The sequence below is a fragment of the Hyla sarda genome, chromosome 5 (genome assembly GCF_029499605.1).
Source record: "Hyla sarda isolate aHylSar1 chromosome 5, aHylSar1.hap1, whole genome shotgun sequence".
Lineage (NCBI taxonomy): Eukaryota > Metazoa > Chordata > Amphibia > Anura > Hylidae > Hyla > Hyla sarda.
Window position 1 is genome coordinate 154,923,751 of NC_079193.1, and position 20,683 is coordinate 154,944,433.

At 40.9% G+C, this 20,683-nt stretch overlaps 1 protein-coding gene across 1 annotated transcript in view; it reads right to left on the bottom strand.

Moving 5' to 3' along the window:
• The window catches only part of LOC130273542 (epidermal growth factor receptor-like), a 221,210-nt gene that overhangs the window by 67,563 nt on the left and 132,964 nt on the right, over positions 1-20,683 (bottom strand). The window contains exons 2-9 of the mRNA XM_056520539.1: positions 15,699-15,850; positions 9,650-9,836; positions 5,804-5,929; positions 4,350-4,418; positions 2,981-3,099; positions 2,745-2,886; positions 1,092-1,208; positions 609-741 (exon numbers count right to left, since the gene is read on the bottom strand). Of these exons, the coding sequence (XP_056376514.1) occupies positions 609-741; positions 1,092-1,208; positions 2,745-2,886; positions 2,981-3,099; positions 4,350-4,418; positions 5,804-5,929; positions 9,650-9,836; positions 15,699-15,850 (1,045 nt within the window). The remainder of the gene's footprint in view (positions 1-608; positions 742-1,091; positions 1,209-2,744; positions 2,887-2,980; positions 3,100-4,349; positions 4,419-5,803; positions 5,930-9,649; positions 9,837-15,698; positions 15,851-20,683) is intronic.

The window sequence follows — 20,683 nt, forward strand, 5'->3', positions numbered from 1 at the left end:
TATAGCTGAGCAACATACTTTCGAGCTGTATACAAAGTTCTGCTGTCTGGTATTAAAAACAGTAGGTAAGTCTGCTGTGAGACAATACCCCAAACACTTATCTTTTCCTACATCACAATTCATTCATTGCATGGTATGATGACAACTCTTCCCAGAAAGAAAACCACCAGAGCAAGCATAATGTAGACATTAAAGGGGCTATCCCAAGATTTAATCATCACCTACAAGAGATGCATTACGCATACTCAGCCCCCGCTACATTCACTCTTTATAGGACTTACAATAATAGCCTGTTGTCACTGATCATGTATGACTAGTTTCAACAACTGTAATGGCCAGTATGGACTCAAATGTGTATGGCTGTGTCAGCAAAATGATCGTTCATCAGATGGTTGTTTGTTCAGCGGTTGTTCAACAATCAACCTTCTATCTAAAGTATGGACAGATGGATAGTATGGATAGTGAAAGGAAATTCACGGTAAATAAGCTGCTTGCAATTTATACAGGAGAAGCAGCTCCAAATAACAATTTCCTTAACCATCAATACCAAAAGTTTTGAAATCATAATAATTTGTTCCATTCATCATACATACTGATACGTGACTTACCCAGTGCCAGCAAGCGCCAGGATGTTTATACTTCCAGTTACTTTTGTACAGTTTTCAAAAAAACCAATGTTTGTTGCATTTATGGATAAAACACCTTCTAAAGTCCCAAATCCAATACCATCACAATTTTTTTCTGAAACAAGTAAACAATACATGGTTAGTATTTTGTGGAACACCGCTACTTATGAGTGCCGAAGACTAGAGAAGGAAAATCAAGGAGTGTATCCTCATGTGCAAAGAAATAAAAAATAGTAGAAAAAATGTAAACATTTTTAAACCTTATCATGGTCATTAAAACATCTAAATGAAACCAAGTCAAATATGTTTTTTTTTTTTTTTTAGTGAAGTGCGCTAAATTCAAGCTCCTAAGTATTTTCTATGCTTTACGTAGTATTATACCAAAGAAACCAAAGAATGGTTGAGCTATTCTAAAATGTCTGCCTATAGTTAAACCGTCATGAGAACATTTATCAGTGTATTTACCTTGTGTACATGGCCCATCACACCTTTTACAGCTGCGAATGCCTAGTTCTTCCACCTCATATGACCCTTGACTGCAAGTCCGAACACAAGATCCATGGTCTGTCACTATGTAATTGTCTGCAAAATACAAATCCAAAGTATACTTACTAAATGTGTAGTTTTCGGACTGACAAATAATAAACTAATAAATGCCTATACAATAATTACATTTGCAGTGTCTGACAGAGTACTGTCTTAATATCCAAGTGGAAAGGCAGAAAAGGCTGCAACCTTGCTGGTTTATACAGGGAATTTAGCATATAAAGATTACCACCAATTGCCTCTCTTTTATACAAAAGAATTTGAATGACCTTCCCTTACCATGAAACAAAAGGTCAGGGCATGATATTAAAAGGGCTTTCTAGGATTAAAAGGGGTACTCCGGCGAAAAACATCTTATCTTCTATCCAAAGGATAGGGGATAAGATGTCTGATCGCGGGGGTTCCACCACTGGGGACCCCCGCGATCTCCACACGGCACACCAGTCATCCGACCAAGGAGCGAACTCTGCTCCCTGCCGGATGACTGGCGTCTACAGCTGCCACGCCCCCTCCCATAGACATGAATGGAGGGGGCGTGGCGTAACATCACAAACATGGAAGCTCCAAGGTTCCGTGTTCCAGATGCCACCACTGCTGGCCCAGAGATTGCGGGGGTCCCCAGCGGCAGGACCCTCTCGATCAGACATATTATCCTTTATTCTTTGGATGTTTTTACCAATAAATAATCTACAGAGAAGCTCCTGTCTTGATGTCCCATGTTTCTGTGCCCTAAGACACGAATTTCCGCCTCTGAATCCTATAGAGATAGCAGATCCAGCTGGGTGGGGTGAGGAGGGGTCTGGGATCTAGGAATGGATCTGGTAGTTGATGATGTCATACTGCAGTCCACAGGAAGTCAGAGTCTGACATCCTGTTGTAACCATTAGGCAATTGAAAGAGTTGAACAGTCAGGCAGCTGGAGTGGAATAAAACCAATGGCCCTGTAGGACTAGTGATGGTGAGTGTGCATGATATAGGCAAAAAAATCCTGGGGTGCGTCTTTAAGAACCTTTTCTTCCAAATACAGGAAATACATTCTAATGAACTGCCTTTTTAAGGCTGTATTGACTGTATTTTATTGTGATCAATAATGATGGTAAAGGTGTATAGCATACCGATCTGAGAGGCAAAACGGGCTGATAACTTTTTAAGGCAATGTGCAAGACTAGCTAATAATAAATGAATGACTGACATCACTGCTCCTCAGCATGGGTACACAGCAAAGAGTTAATGAATGTATCACTTACTATGTACACAAATAGACTCATTTAAGTATACTCACTATGGGGGAGACCTATCAAATGCTGTTGAGAGGAAAAGTTGTTGAGTTGCCGATAGCAACCAATCAGGTTTTTTTTAAAAGGCCTCTGAAAAATGAAAGAATCAATCTGATTGGCTGCTACAGGCAACTCAGTAAATTTTTCTCTGAACAGGTTTTGATAAATCTCCCGCCTATAAGAGTAAAATCGCACAGGGTGGAAAACAAGATAAATATTTTATGACTTTGTGATTTGTGTGCCACAAACCTATTACTTTTATTGTAAATCCTAGAATTGTATTAATTGTACTTACGTGGACACTGTTTCACACATGAGGCACCAAAAGTGTATTTCCCAATAGGGTTACGGTCTACTACATATGTATTGGGATTGTACAAATGCAGTGGGGGACAGTTTTCTGTGCATGTCTCACCATCACGAAACCGACGGCAAGCCTGGAGAAAAAGAGATATACATAGGTTTTACAATAGTAAAACATGAATTTAACATGCACATACACACACACACAAATAGGTGCTCTTGTATTACCAGGCAGTCTGTTTCTTTAGGACCTTTACAACCGGCTGCACACTGGCGATGACAGCAGTCACTGGGCATTGGTCCCCGGCACCGTCCAGAGCACTGCTGGGCACAATTGAGTTTTGTACCTTAAAGTAAAAAAATATATATATATAGTAACACAAATATACATAATGCACAGCTACAGCCTTTGGAACAGCTCTCCCACTTGCCTATCCTGCATCTCGGACGAGACTGGACCCAGGTCTCTTGTAATATAGCAAACAGCGCAGGACATCTCTACATGTTTACAAATATACATACTCACTCATATATATGCTAATATATAGACAAATGCAAGTAATTCACTTTTCAGTGAAAAGGAGAAAAAAGCAGCAAACATACTTATCAAAAAAGGAAACATCTCCTCTTTATATCTAGCTATGCCAGATGAGCTCTTTGGGGGAGATTTATCAAAACCTGTCCAGAGGAAAAGTTGATGAGTTGTCCATAGCAACCAATCAAATTGCTTCTTTCACTTTTGAAAAGGCCTCTGAAAAATGAAAGAAGCAATCTGATTGGTTGCTATGGGCAACTCAGGAACTTTTCCTCTGGGCAGATTGTGATAAATCTCCCCCTTCATATCTACAGCTACATATCAGGGAACTGCTCATGTAGCCATTCCATTATACCTTTCAGCATCTAAATTCCTGTATGTGAGACATTTTAAAGGTGGATCCCCATCTGCACATTTATAATATATCATAATGTACCATAAATGTCTAACAAATGTGAGTCCCACCTCTGAGACTACACCTGTCTTCAGTGCCAATGTCCCCCTCCAGCCTACTGTAACTGTTAGAGATGGACAAGAAGAGGAAAACAGCCAAACAGAGGTTAATAGGAATGCTAGCTCTGCTGTTAAAATTGACTCTGGAGGCCCACCCAAAGTTACATGTATATATTACACTTTTTTAGACTTTCAGGATGCAGCAAAAACCCAAAAAACGTTTCATTATTTTTGTTAAACTTGTGTGTTTTTGCCAGAAAGTTGGTGCAAATTGCAGCAATATGATTGTGGGCCAATCTATGCTCAAGAGAAATCCCAACTCTCCGTAACCTCAATGATAGTTAAAACTGTGAAAAACAGCTGCCTAGGCAAACCGGCTGGAGGTGGAAAGGGGCACCAGAGTTGCACTTTATTACTGTTATATTTGCATAGAAAACTTTCACATGGTGCAGAGAATATTGATTTCATTATTCTAATCATGACCCAACGCACAGGAAAAGAGATTATTTTTGGTGACGTGTGTGTATATATATATATATATATATATATATATATATATACATATATGCATATATACACGATTTTGCAAAACTAGGATAGTATACTCACGTATTTGACAATCCTCTGGATCGGGGCCCCAGCATGTTCCATTACAAGCTTCTTCATCACATGGAGGGCCTTTGATCGTTTATAAAAAAAATTTAAAAAATGACACGTTTAAGTTTAAGGTACATATGTTCATCTTTTTTTCACTGACATTCCCAATGTTATTAGGATGAGCTAAGGCCCCATATGACAACCCATCATTTGGTTATAGGTATATCTCTGATATTAGCATATCTCTAGGATCAAAAGTCTACAGCTGTGGGGCCTTTGCTTCAGCACATGAAACCAGTGATGTTGGGGGATGAGACTTAGGGTATCTTCCCACTGAGGGATTGGAGCGGAATTAAAGAGGAATCATTTCTGGCAGGAAAATGTTGATCTATGCAATTTTCTCCTTTCCGCGGCATTGGTGCAGAATTTTTGCATGGAATTTCTGCGCAGAAATGAAGAGGATTGGAGGAGAAGGAAATACTGTGAATTTAGTATGAATCTCATTTCGTCAGGAAATAAAATCTGATTGACTTCAATGGGCTTTTAGCCCCGGATACCAGGTGGCCTTGACGTTACGAGGGGGCTTGCCTGTTTTGATCAAAAGGTACACTAACAACCTGTTGGTTTCTGAAATTATGCTGAGAAGCAAATAGATCATAGTACAGGTTGTGGATTTGTGGCTATTCTTCTGTTTTTCTATTTGTGAGTAATAACTGTTAAGCTTTTCAATGTAAGAAAATGATCACCTTTGTGTGACGGCACAATGTGAAAACACTTAGAAAAGTATAACAACAAACAATACTTCATACAGTAATAATAAATCACAGATTCCAAAGGGGTATATAGAGAATATATAGAGAAGACTGTCCACATAATAAAGTGCCGTATATACTCGAGTATAAGCCGACCCGAATATAAGCCGAGGCCCCTAATTTCACCCCAAAAACCCAGGAAAAGTTATGGACTCGACTATAAGCCTAGGGTGGGAAATACATCATCCCCCCCCCCATGTCATCATCAACCCCCCATCATCATCTCCGCCTGTCAATCCCTCCTCAGTGGTCTTCAACCTGCGGACCTCCAGATGTTGCAAAACTACAACTCCCAGCATGCCTGGACAGCCATCGGCTGTCCGGGCATGCTGGGAGTTGTAGTTTTGCAACATCTGGAGGTCCGCGGGTTGAAGACCACTGAGAAGGGATTGACAGGCGGAGATGGATGGCCGGGACCATCCCCCTCACAGCTAAAGCCAGAAAAGTTTTTTTTTGTTCACTCGAGTATAAGCCGAAAAATCCTGCTGAAAAACTAGGCTTATACTCGAGTATATACGGTAAGTACGGGCTAAGGCCATTGTATCCCAACCAGCTGGAGGTACCCTGGTTGGGAAACACTGGGCTATGGGAATAGATAGGACAAGTAATTATGAAATAATTATAAAATAAGAGATTATTACAAAGAATACATACAGTTTGAGCGGGTACTCTTTTCCACAACAATAGCATGGTCTGCGTGAACAATGTCCTCCCACATAATGGAATCGAGGTTGCAAAGCACTGGATTATTTCTTATGGTAACTCCGCCATGAAGAATTTCTGTTAAAAAATGTAAAATTAAAAGGTACTGTATAGTTCAGACACAACATAACATTTGGATTCCAAAAAAACTTAAAATAAATGACAACCAAGTACAAAGCGCTAAATTCTAAACCGAAAAGAAAAATCCTGGTCCCTCAGCTTTATACTTAATAACCCCGTCTCCTATGTATACTTACATTACAGTTTCATATGTATACTTACAATATTTTTTTTCTTGCATTAGTTCAGATTCTCTGTATAGTATGAATGTTTATGACCTAGGTCTATCAGTGAAGCTCCTTTCTGGTGTTGAAAGACTGTCCACATATAGCAGCAGAACATGTCAACACCAGTTGATTTGAAAAAAATTAATAAAAATTTCATACCGGAGTACCCCCTTTACTCTGGTATAAAAAAATATATGTTTTTTTAAATCAACTGGTGTAAGAAAGTTAAGCATATTTGTAAATTACTTCTATTTAAAAAAAAAAAAATAAAATCGAAATCCTTCCAGTACTTATCAGCTGCTGCATGCTCCAGAGGAAGTTGTGTAGTTCTTTTCAGTCTGAGCACAGTGCTTTCTGCAGTGCTTTGTCCACGTCAGGTACTGCCTAGAGTAGGAGGGGTTTGCTTTGAGGATTTGCTCCTACTCTGGACAGTTTCTGACACAGACAGAGATGTCAGCAGAGAGCACAGTGATCAGACTGAAAAGACCTAGACAACTTCCTCTGGAGCATGCAGCAACTGACAAGAACTGGAAGGATTAAGATTTTTAAAATAGAAGTGCCGTATTTTTCTCCGTATAAGACACACTTTTTCTTCCCCAAAACTGGGGGGAAAAAGTCGGTGCGTCTTATACGGCGAATACACCCCTATCACGGCGGTCCCTGCGGCCATCAACGGCCGGGACCCGCGGCTAATACAGGACATCACCGATCGCGGTGATGCCCTGTATTAACCCTTCAGACGCGGCGATCAAAGCTGACCGCCGCGTCTGAAGGGAAAGTGACACTAACCCGGCTGTTCAGTCGGGCTGTTCAGAACCGCCACGATTTCACCGCGGCGGTACCAAACAGCCCGACTGAATAGCCGGGTTAGTGCTTACAGGACACCGGGAGGGACCTTACCTGCCTCCTCGGTGTCTTCTCCATTCAGGGATCCCCTGTATGGCTGGCGCTCTCCTTCCTCGTCATCACGTCGTCACGTACATGTGTCGGCGTGCGTAATGACGTGATGGCGGCGACGGAGAGCGAGGATACCCGGCCGGCAGCAGAGACGTTCCGGAGCGACGGGGACACTGCGACAGCAATGGAGCGACATCCAGGGCAGCAGTGACGGGTCCGGAGCGGCGGGGACACGTGAGTATTACCTCCTATGCAGTGGTCTTCAATCTGCGGACCTCCAGATGTTGCAAAACTACAACTCCCAGCGTGCCCGGACAGCCAACGGCTGTCCGGGCACGCTGGGAGTTGTAGTTTTGCAACATCTGGAGGTCAGCAGGTTGAAGACCACTATTGGGTTCAAAATCTTTATTTTTTTAGATTTTGCACCTATAAATTGGGTGCGTCTTATACGCCGGTGCGTCCTATAGGGCGAAAAATACGGTAATTTACAAATCTGTTTAACTTTACTGGCACCAGAGTACCCCTATAAATCATTCTGTACCCAGTTGCATTTAGAACAAACAAACTACATGTATATTGTGTTATATAGGATTCTACAGCTGAAGAAAACATATTATAGTGCAGTGTAACAGAATAGAATAAATCCAAATCAAATCACTGTAGCAGTAGATTCACACGTCAGACCTAGAGGCAAAACTCGGGGTTGGGCAATAGGTTTAATGTGCGATTCTACTTCTATAGGGATTTTGATTTAAGTTGATTTGATTTTGTTTTTGAAAAACCCTGTAAAATACACTATATAAATGCAACTGGGAAGAGGATGATTTGAGAATCCACTGTAGTTATTTAACAGTTGCTTCCGTCTGACACTCCCCAGCTGTTGGCAGCTTCAGGTACTAAAGTACTCTACACATGCCAGGGATGTCATAGCAGTACTGAAACTTGGCACAAGGTCAAAACCCTATCACTGGCAGCTTTATGATGTGGTCATACATTTCATAGACTTTTTCCTCTTTTAAGATTCAGTGTGATAGACAAAGAGAAATATAGATAGATTTAATAGTAAATCTAAAGGTTTATTTCAATCTATTCAAAACTAGAGTCACTGGTAGGAACTGGGATGTAATTACAGAAATAAAACTATATTCAGGTAGAAGGTAGAAAACCAAGTGTCCAGTCCGTCTAGTGTTATCCGTGGTACAGCCAGGAGCTTTGCTCCGTAACTTTGCCAATCTTAGGAGACTGAAGCACAGTGAGCCTCAGGTAGAGCAAGATAAGCACACCTAAGCAGACCACAGCATTCCTAGTCCCGTCTAAATTTAAAGGGGTACTCTAGCCCGGAGACTTCTTATCCCCCCGCAGGGGTCCCGCCGCTGGGGACCCCTGCAATCTTGTATTCACCACCCACCTGTTTGAGCTGCACGCCGCGGTGCCAGCTCACAAACAGCCAGGTGGCGACCACAGGGCCGGACTATCGTGATGTCACGACTCCGCCCCCGTGTGACGTCACCCCCGCTATGCAAGTCTATGGGAGGGGGGCGTGACAGCTGTCACGCCCCCCTCCCATAGACTTGCATAGTGGAGGCGGGGGTGACTTAACACAGGGGCGGAGTCGTGACATCACGATACTCCGGCCTTGTGGTCGCCACCTGGCTGTTTGTGAGCTGGCACCGCGGCGTGCAGCTCAAACAGGTGGGTGGCGAATACAAGATTGCGGGGGGTCCCCTGCGGCGGGACCCCTGCGGGGGCATAAGATGTCTCAGGACCAGAGTACCCCTTTAAGTCTTCTGCCTAACAACAAGTCCTACCGCAGGGATGAAGTTCACAAAAGGATTATCAGGTTTTACAATACTATTTGGGAGAAGTGAATTGCAAAAGAAAACTGGGCATTGTTTGCCTCCAGCCTCCAGCTCCTGGTCCAGTTTCTCCTGGATACGCCAGCATGGCTGTGTTCCAGCAAAGTCCATCAAAATAAGTAGAGCGGAATTCCGCACATATACCATGGTCCTTCCCCGTGAAGATCCTTGTCAGTTTGCTCAGTTTAATAGGACAAGCTCCTCAAGGGACACTGGCAAGACTTATACCTAAGATGCCACCTGTCCCAAGACGCAAGAACTACAAGAATAGCAGTAAAGCAACAAGCTAAAGCCTAAATAAAAAGCACAATTCTAAAGGCACAGTGACTATAAACAAAATACCTTTTTCTACTGAAACTAAAAGCTATATTCCAAAGAACTATACTTTTTTTTTTGCAATGTTACAAAATTCTCACATAGTATTGGTCTTCACCTCTCAAGCCATGTGACATATTAGGGACTAAAACCCTCATAATAAACCCATTACAGATATCCCCACAGAGTCCTCTCCTGGCATAACATACATATATATATATATATATACATATATATATATATGTTATGTCCCCATGAGGAGATGGAGAGAAAGCAGTTGTGGATTAAACTGCTGAGTATAGCTTAATTTATTATTTCGTCACAAATCCTACCAGAGACCACATTTTTTGAATGTTAGGAAACCCATTTAAATGTATTATTATATTTGAGGGCATAATAAAGTATTTCCTATGAAACAAAGAAAAGGGACCCTCGTTGCATACCTTGTAAATTTCTCATAGGCAGATTCTCCAAACCAATGTTTGCATTCTTATCCTGGAAGTTCGAAACGATGGAGAGTGCAGATCCCTTATGCAAATTGTTACCTCGGATAATTCTAAGGTTGACCAATGGAATGCTCCTAACAGCATTTACAGCAATAAGAACATATCCTCCCACTTCTTGTATATCCTGCATGGGCATCAAGTACAAGTCCAGGTAAGTTATAAGATGTGCACCCAGTTATTGACATCAAGAAGAAAAAAAATGTATGAAAAGTAACAATACAATTTAACGTCTATGAAATCTTACCAGCAAATATGAAAATCCCCTATACCTTCTTGGTATATACTGTTTCACATCTTTCACTGAGAATTAGGTTGCTATCTTATATATCTATGCTGAATTGAAGACCTTCAAGCCTGGTAACTGAGTGCTCAGAGGCATATACATAGTGTATGGTCCGTCCCAATGAGGTCACCTTATCGTGGTGGGATGGTACATGCTATTTGGCCAAATGGTAAGCTAAGAACCTCAATTTTTCACTATTGCAATGTAGCATATCATATTTCATATATTTCTTTGTGCTAGCAGTAGGCTACTATAATTCTCTCACTTGTGTTTGTTTACCCTTAGCAGTGTGCACCTGTATGCCTGGTCCATGCAATAGTTGTGTATCAGTATGTGCTATTGTACATATGGGGGAAGTGGCTACCTCCATGTTGGTTCGTGCACCCCACCCATTTTATAAGGTGCTGGATGTCTCCGGCCTTGCAAGCCTGGTAACTGAATGCTCAGAGGCATATTCATAGTGTAGGGTCCGTCCCAATGAGGTCACCTTATCATGGTGGGATGGTACATGCTGTTTGGCCAAATGGTAAGCTAAGAAGATCAATTTTTCACTATAGCAATATAGCATATCATATTTCATATATTTCTTTGTGCTAGCAATGTGCTGCTGTAATCATCTCGCTTATGCTGAATTGAATACATCTTCTTCAGATGGGAATGTGTCACCTGAATTTTTTTTTCTTACTGATTTGAGCCAGATACTGAAACATTTTATTTTTTCTAATCTATTTCTATTTTTTGATTGTCATTTTTTATAAAATTTTTTGTACAATATTATGGAGACATCCTTTATAGCAGGATTCATGGCCCTAGACAACAACAGACTTAAAGTGTTACTGCTAGTAAGAAATTAAAAAATAAAATGCTTAAAATCAGTGTTGCAATGTGCCCCAAGACCTGTATACATAATAATATGCATGTGTTAATATGTAAAATACGAATATGTTCTACGTGTTACTGTGATGAGATTTTCTGCATTTCTCTGAGAGGCTCGAGCATTTCCCATGTAGCATAATGAGCTCCTCTTCTCCCCCCTGAGGTACTGAATGGAGAGAACCACACTTCCCTCCCCCCTCCCCTCAGATATTTTGGTCCTTTTTTTGATGGACCAAAAAGGCTGGACTTTCAAGGTTCATTTGCAAAATTAAAAAGACAGAGACCCCTAGTTGCCATTTTTTTTAAACCTTTTTTTCACATCCCTCAAGATACTTTATAGAATCTATTGAGTCCTGAATTGGCTTTATGTCATTTATGTAAATAAATCCTCTGTATGCTTTAAAGGCTGTATGGGGGACATTTAACCATACATTGTGGTCATGTAAGGTTGTCCTTTTGGTCTTGGATTACCAATTTTCTTATTTTTACCGAAGTGCTGAAAATGCCGTACTGTAAAATGGCAGCTAACTGTTTACGTGGCAACTATCATATCACACTTCCAAAACGGAGTCACTTTATCCTACTGGCAGTGATAATTCCTTTTCCAGCCAAAAGGAGAAAAATATGACCTCTCTCTACAAACGATTATAGCTTGTGTTAATAAAAGAATGTTTTTTTGAGAAAATTGAAGCAGCATGTTCGGATACTAAAGTCAGGTTTTATAAGGTATGAAATCCCTTTTTGCCCTCCCCATACACTCCCAATATGACAATATGGCCAAAGCCAAAACTTTAGGCTGTGCTTGGCCGTAAACTGAAACTGAAAATGCATTACTCCACCCCCCTTTTTTTATATAGTTTTTGTTACATTTTATTATGTTTTTATTTTGGGATGTGATGTGACCAAAATCAGCAATTTTTGTGTTGGGAATTTATGCCGTTCCCAGTGCAAGATCAGAAACTTAATAATTTAATAGTTGGGACAATTACGCATGCGGCGATACCAAATATGTTTATTTTTATTATTTTTTATATGGAAAATGGGAAAAGGAGAGTGATTTAAACTTTTAATATGGAAGGGGTTAATGGATATCAGCTACAGTGACAAACTTCTTGATAATGTTGAGCACTGTGGACAAAGGCATATCTAGATCTCTGGAGATGGACTTGTAACCTTGAGATTGTTGATATTTTTTGCACAATTTTGGTTCTCAAGTCCTCAGACAGTTCTTTTCTCCTCTTTCTGTTGTCCATGATTAGTGTGGCACACACAGACACACAATACAAAGACTAAGTGAACTTCTCTCCTTTTTATCTGCTTTCAGGTGTGATTTTTATATTGCCCACACCTGTTACTTGCCCCAGGTGAGTTTAAAGGAGCATCACATGCTTGAAACAATCTTATTTTTCCACAATTTTGAAAGGGCGCCAATAATTTTGTCCACCCCATTTTTGGAGTTTAGTGTGACATTATGTCCAATTTGCTTTTTTCCTCCCTTTTTTTTTTGGTTCAGTTGCAATACATACAAAGGGGATAAACATGTGTACAGCAAAGCATGTGTTACTGCAATCCTTTTCTGTGAGAAATACTTAATTTTCTAGAAAAATTTCAGGGGTGCCAACATTTACGGCCATGACTGTATATATTTATACAAAGTAAAATGGCTCCAATTGCAATACAGTAGCTATTTATTTCCTTGATAGATGCGCAGTGTACTGTAAAGGGAAAATCTGTGTGTGGCTGTCGGTGGCTGACGCAGTGCTGTGGGGCTGGTATGCAATTATTTCCAGGGCTGGTTTTCATCCCAAGTCCAGCCCTGACTGACACTTGCCTAAATTTATCAATCTGCCTGAAATCTAAACTGGCTGGTTTTTCCCACAATGGCCAATCACAGGTCGGCCTTCATATCTAAAAAAGCTCTGGTAGGCCCCGTTCACACTACAGAATTCTCACGAGCGGAGATTCCACCCTGCGGCCGCCGCCGAGTTTAGTACTTTAATTTAGTCCCTATGAGAATACGATCCTGGCCACGGAGGAGACTTGGACTCCCTAGGATATGTTATGTGTAGAAGATATGGGGAATGTGTTCATATTGATGGGTAACACTAAGAAACGCTATGTCTGGGAACAACTCAGAATGTGCTCATATTGATGGGTGAAACGGGAGATAATGGACAATAGGCTTTTGGAAATGTTTTTTGCCCTCCAAAGCAAGAATCACCAGAAATATGTTGGGGTGGGGCGAGCTGGTGGGGGTTATATTTGGCTGCACTATGTATACTGTACATACATATGACACTAGTCTTTGATTAATTGGTTATAAATAACTAGTCTGTTCAACAAAATATAGTTACATGATAATATACTGAGTTTGAAGGAGATACCTGTGGTCTAATAGGTAGAGGATGAAGAATAACTGTGTGGTACTGTGTGAATTATGTGTACATGTGGTATGATATGATGAAATAATGTGGGTCTATGTATGTTGTGGTTCTTATCGAGATATGTTGGGGTGCGTTCCCCTTTGCCTAATCATGTACTCTATTACATTATGTGGGAGAAAATAGGTATCTCATCGGGGTTATACAGCAATACTGGGCCCCATTTTATGGGCTCCTTAGTGCGTACTTGTCACTATGGTTACGCCTGTATTAAGTATGGTAAACACTTGAAATAACAAACAAATGGTTCCTATTGATGATACATAATAATAATGGTATAAGAATTACCTATGATTATAATATAAACTATTTCAGTTGATATTTATTATTATTTATTATAATTTTTTTTTATTTTTTTTTATTTTTTTATTATATATATATATATTTTTTATATTTTAACACTATATTATTATTACCTATATAGCCTTTGTAACACTATGTGTAATTTATGTGATTTTGTATTTACGTTAATTTATAATTTATACTCACTGGGAGTTATAATCACTTGGATGTATTATCATGAATTCATATAGGGAATGGTGTACGAATTTATTTGGGGATATGAATTATATATATATTGCTATTTAACCATTTTTTAGTAGTATAATTTTATTATCATTATTCATTGATCTTAAATTGTCTATAAAATTTTCTATATATATGTATTTTTTGTTTATAATATTGGTTTATTGAAACACATAGTACTGGGGAACCACTATTTGAAAGACTATAGATGAATTAATTTGTGACCATAGTGAAGCGCACAGCTACAAATGTTATACATAGGGGATTGTCAGGACGTAGCCCAAGAATGAATGAATGACTAAGTGTAATCTGGAGCGCACTGCGCAAGCGCAAGTAATGAATTTTGTAGTATGGAGTGCGCATGTGTGGATGACGTTTTAGAGTTGTGGGTGTGATCCGGAAGTTTGGATTATGGAGTGGTTGATATGTGGAGCTATGGGCACGACCCGGAAGTTCAAGCGAGCGACAGCGCCCGGGTAGGAGACCCGGAAGTAGAGTTCGGACATGAAACCACAGAGACTCACAGGTATCTCCTTCTGGTCAAACAGACCTTTGTAATTAAATTGATTATGGAGTGTATATAAGACAGATGTAGGGAAATAGAAGCACAACACCCCTGAGGAAGTTGCCGACGGGCAACGGAACGCGTGGGGTCTTTAGGGGGGCACTTGCCTGGTAACACCTCCATTTACCGTCCTGTGTCACTTCACCACTACTTGCTACATGAGAATACAGGTTGTATATGGGCTGTTGTGATGAATTTAGTGTCATGCGGTAGTTTATTTGTATGACATAGGGACGATATTGATGTACTGTATTAGGCATGTGCCCTGGGTGGGGATCCCTTTGTTGAGGGAGCTCACCCCGTTTTTTGTGCTTTGGCTGCTTAGGCCTGTTTTAAATGTTTTTAAAACAATCTTGTCTGTCTCTTTGATTCATGTATTAATAAAAGTACTCTTTTGATATCTATGGGTGTGCGCTGTTTTGCGTGTTTCTTTTTCTTTTTGGATATTGTATTACGTTGATACGTATAGCAGCACCCCTTCTCTAATTGATATAGCTGAGCCCGCTCACATTGTAGTGTTTGGAGTTTAGTACTTCGGCACTGGGGCCGCGGGGCACTGAGCCGTCACCATTGATGGCTATGCAGTGCTCGCGGAATCCGCGCAAAGAATGAACATGTTCTTTCTTTGCGCGGAACACTTTCAGCGGCGGAAATGTCCGCCACTGAAATTCCGCAGTGTGAACGGGTCTCGTGGACACCCGTTCACACTAATGTTAAAGTTCACACCGCGAAATTGCACAGAATTCAGCCCGGAAATTCCACAGCAATTCCGTAGTGTGAATGGGGCCGTAAAGTGAGAGTTCTGGTAGGGGAATTGAACACTTGCTGCTTGTTCCTGCACACATTGGGCCTTATGTACTTTGGGGGGTTATTTTATCAAAATCCGCTTCAATCTTTTTTTAAAAGGACTCTAAAAAATTTAAGAAGCGATCTGATTGGTTGCTATGGACACCTCAGCAACTTTTCCTCTGGACAGGTTGTGATAAATCTCTCCCTAGATGTGTGCCGTGGGAATTTTGGTGAAAAAAGTATGGAGAAATGCATTTCACTCACAATCACAATATTGTTTTTGTTTATAGCACTTGTTTTATCTAATGTTATATAATGTTATATAACTCCTCATATGTAACATAACCACAGTAGTGAAACCATATTGTGATCCATAGGTGCAGGTCCTCCCCTCCAACGTAGGTGCACAACTGCACTTGGGCTTGAGCACCTTGTATCACCTTAGATCACGTCAATGTAATTGTTTCATATGTAACATACCCTGGAGAATTAATTTCAGCCACATACCTGGAGAAAAGACATGTCATGATTTCGTTTTAAGTGGGTGATTTCCAGATTTCCAAGCACCACCTGACATCCATTGTACATTCTCTTCATAAAGTTGTAGTGATCTTCCGCGGTAGCAATCTGTGTCAACTTGTTGTCATTTCCCAAACAAACTGTAAGAGAAACAACAAAAAACACAAGCAACTTAGAAATATACCAGTAAGAATCATAGACTGATTAAGACAAAATTTAAAATATGCTTCTAGTTTACTAATTCAGACTATTTCTGGTATAAAAGAAGATTTAATAGAAAGAAGGAATCCCGGCACCAGCGACTTGGATGCAAATAAAGATTTATTAACAACACGTTACAAGACGTGTTGAGAAAGGCTATCAACTGCCGAAACGAGTCTTGTAACGTGTTGTTAATAAATCTTTATTTGCATCCAAGTCGCTGGTGCCCAGATTCCTTCTTTCTACCATTGGATTTACATGATCCTCGAGCACGGCGGATCCTGGTGCTGTCCTCCTCTACATAGATAAAAGAAGATTTACACTATAGAAATAAAGTGCTCTTATAAGGTCTGGACTTTATAGTCAGACTAGATTATGGGAATACTCCAGCCTATTTATCCAGACTACTGTTATATGGGGAGGTTTAGACTACACAGCCAGCCTGCTGTTATGAGGGTGGGATACCATCAAACTATAGAAATAGAGGGCTCCTATATATGGAGGTCAGGACTTCATAGTCAAACTAGGTTTTCGGGAAACCCTAGCTCAGACTGCTGTTATTGGGGGAGGTCCAGACTACACAGCCAACCTGCTGCCATGAAGGGGAATATCGTCAGACTATACTATCATTATAGTCATATTATTATGACATATGTGGCAGGTACAGGGGACTCAGACGTGGGGGCGCCTCCATGGGACGGTGTCCGTTTCGTGCGGCAAGAACATTTCGTCTAGCCAAGAGCGTTGGCTAGACGAAGTGTTCTTGCCGCACAAAACGGACACTGTCCCATGGAGGCGCCTACGCGTCTGAGTCCCCTGTACCTGCCACACATGTCATTATAAAGAACTCTGAGCTGATGTGGTGAGTGCGATCTCCTCTATTCAAATCTTCTCTGACCAGTCTATACTATCAGACTAATTTTATACAAGGAGAGAAGTCCACAATAAACAGTCTGCTGTCTGCTGTAAACTACTGCTGTAAGAGGACCTAGAAAACATAGCCTGGCTGCTGTGATAAGAAGCACTCCAGATTAGACAGCCAGACCATACGGTGTCCAGTTTAAGTGCAGTCTTGAGAATATATAGCTCTTCAAAAAATCTTGGGTTCTAAAACTAGCATGATTGAGTGTACCAACCAAAATCTGCTAAGGGTTTAGTTAAACAGGGACCACAGCACATAGGCTTTAACTATTCAGACACCAGGGCCTTTTCTCTACTAATGATCATTCTGACTTGACAGAGAATGAACTCTGATCCCTTGAGTGTTAAACAGAATGAAATGGTAACTGGATGACAGACATGACAAAGGTTTGTACATTATTTATGTAGGAAGGTTCCTATTTTACACTTCTCCACCACAGAAGGCTGTAACCCAACACTGTTGTGTAACTTACTGAGCACTTGTTGATAATTGTCTCTGTAAATGGTTATAAAGATATTCTATATTTTCATATCCTACAGATAGAGTTTATTCACCTACAAAAGTTAACACCGGTATTGCGTGGAAATAACTACATTACTTTGACGTGACAAGAACAATTATTCCTGTTGACAAATTTCACTGTCTACAACTGTCCAGTTCGGGGGATGGTCCTAATAAAAAAAAGTTCACCAGAAGAAAGAAAAAGCCAGTCACTCACCAAAGTCCATCTTCTAGCTTTTATTGCAGCATAAGATACTCACAGATAAACAGAGGGAGAGGGAAGAAGCGGGGGGTACAAAGGCAACAAGCTCCATTTTGCACTTAACAAGTGCTTCCTCCGGCCAATGGCCGGAGGAAGCACTTGTTAAGTGCGAAACGGAGCTTGTTGCCTTTGTACCCCCCCCCCCCCACTTCTTCCCTCTCCCTCTGTTTATCTGCGAGTATCTTATGCTGCAATAAAAGCTAGAAGATGGACTTTGGTGAGTGACCGGCTTTTTTCTTTTCTTCTGGTAAATATTTCCATTGCTATATACTGCACGAGCCAGAGCACCACCACCATTCAGTTGCAAGTGCCACTTAAGCCCGCATATCGGTTGTCCAGTAGCACCGCAGTGCTGTAGATGCATTTCTGCTGTCAAGAGACTAATAAAAAAAAAGTGTGGAGATGTCTCATGTTTTTTGTGTTGTATTGTATCGAGTAAACCCAGTGTAGGACATTGTGACCTTCTCCATGTACTGTATAGGATATTAAAAGGCCAAACCTAAGTCGCAGACAGTGGTACAATGCATTCCTTTCTGCATTAATTTTCTGAGGTCTGTATCTTTCAGCAGAAATGCGTGTATTACACAGCTGCTGGGGCTACACAGGAAGTTTACAGATAACTGTGTGTATACAGAAACTCGGTTCTTGAACAGGCATTGCTAAAGAAGTAGAATCACAGCTGGAAATTACAATTTTTTTCACCCATTCACTGCCTTTAAGAGAGGATATATATCTATATACTGATTCTACCAGAATTTAAATATATAGTTGTAGCAAGTCTCATTGGGTTCTGTATGAACAGGAGTATTTCCCATTAGTAGTATTGCTTCTAGTGAAGACTATTGCTCACGGAGTACAGGGGTATAGCAGTGCACAGAGGCTGACTATGTACTAATGCACTCTGTAGTATGATTTTAGATGGTGGTTGTACTACAATATTAAAGGGGTACTCCGGCCCTAAGACATCTTATACCCTATCCAAAGGTTAAGGGATAAGATGTCTAAACGCGGCGGGACCCCCGCAATCTAGCATGCAGAACCCACCTGTGAGCACTGCAGGAAGCGCTGGAGGCTCCAAGTCTTATGTATCCCGACCATGGGGACGGAGTATCATGACATCACTACTCCGCCCCCATATGACATCACACCCCGCCCCCTCAATAAAAGTCTATGGGAGGGGGTGTGATGACCACCACGCCCACTCCCATAGACTTGCATTGAGGGGACGGGGTGTGATGTCAGGAGGGGGTGGAGTCGTGATGTCACAATACTCCGTCCCCATGGTCAGGAGGCATAAGACCATACTCAGTCCCCGTGGTCGGGAGGCATAAGACCATACTCCGTCCCCGTGGTCGAGAGGCATAAGTCTTGGAGCCTCCAGCGCTTCCTGCAGTGCTCACAGGTGGGTGCTGCATGCTAGATTCCGGGGGTCCCCAGCGACGGGACCCCCGCGATCAGACATCTTATCCTCTATTCTTTGGATAGGGGATAAGATGTCTTAGGGCCTGAGTACCCCTTTAAGTTCCATGAACCCTAAAATTCAGTCATATTACCGTTGGGTGAAATTGCCTGGAGTGTAAACCTACACTTTGCCACATGCACTCAGCAAACTATTTTTTCACAAGGCTTAAAAAATTGTGTGGCTACCACCAGGAGGTAGCATGTTATATTTTTCAGTTAAAGTATACCTGACATTAGAAAAAAAATTTGAAATGTCGTAGAAATATATCAACAGTTTTGATCAGTCTGAGTTCATACAGATCTCTAAAACAGGCCAGAAGTAGCTAGCGGGGCTATATTCCCGGGCTCGCTGCAATCTCAGTTATTTTGCACCAGACAAGCTCCACAGACAGCTTTTCAGTGATGTATTATATGTTTGTATATAAGTATAATATAGTTAAATACAGAGGATAGCACAAACTTTGCTGTTAATAACCCATAATATGCCACAATGTCACCCACGTGACAAGACGGTTCATTTTCCATTTCAGAAAGATTTTTTAGACTGACAATCGGTGACAGCCTCCTGTAGCAATTATGTATTGCCTATAGCGTCTACTAACCCCCTCAGATATCTTCCAATCTTACAGTATCTTCCTTTGTATATTGTTGAAATATGGTCTCAAGGTAAACAGTACAAAATAATTCACATTTTTTACATCCATGGAATATTAATATCGGATCACTCATGCTTGTAAATTCCAATACTATGCATTTCTAGCATGAGAATGCCTTAAGGGATAGCTATTTAGGCCGTTCTCTATGGCCGGCATTTATCATTGTAGGTGTAAGTGAAGCATTTTTTTACACCTTTTTTTCGTGTGCTGGTAATGTGTAGGAACACCACATTTATTAAATGGTCACAGAGCATTTGATACATTTTGTGCAGGTCACATTTTCTGAAATTTCTCTCTTCACATACGCCAAAAAGATAAGCTAAGTCTGGGCTGGTGTAGTTTTAAAGACTTTTCAGTGGCTTTGCACCGTTTTTGCGCCTTTTCACAAAAAGGAGCAGTTCATAAGACCCTTCCATATCATGTGTATTGCCAAAATCAGTGGATTGCAAGTCAAAATCAGCAGAAACCAAATCAAAAGGCGCAAAAAAGGCGCAAATAAACCCTGCTTGCGCCTTTTTTGTGCCTTTTCTAGACACAAAAAGCTGTCTAAAGGCAATGATAAATGTCGGCCTGTGTGGGTTGACTCAGGCTGAAGGTACACGGTAGGTCATGTTGATAGACAAGTGCTTCTTATTGCTGTGTGATTCATTTCCTTCTGCTGAAGGTAACTTTGCACTCCTCCAACTTTATATTTCCTGTTGCATCACTACCTAATCATACCTGGACAAGCTCAGTAAGTGCTGAAAGGCTAACATTACAATGCATATTTCTTGTAGCTACCTGAGCTGACTTTCCACATGCAAACATAATAAAGCCATTATCAGACCTAGCAGATGCACCTATCAGCATGACATTATCAGAACCTCTCTATTACCAATGCACATGTACTCTTTGTTTCCTTCACCAAAGTTCAAATCTCTGTCCTCTCTTGTCACCCTATTGGTAAACATTAACCTTTGTAAATGTTCCA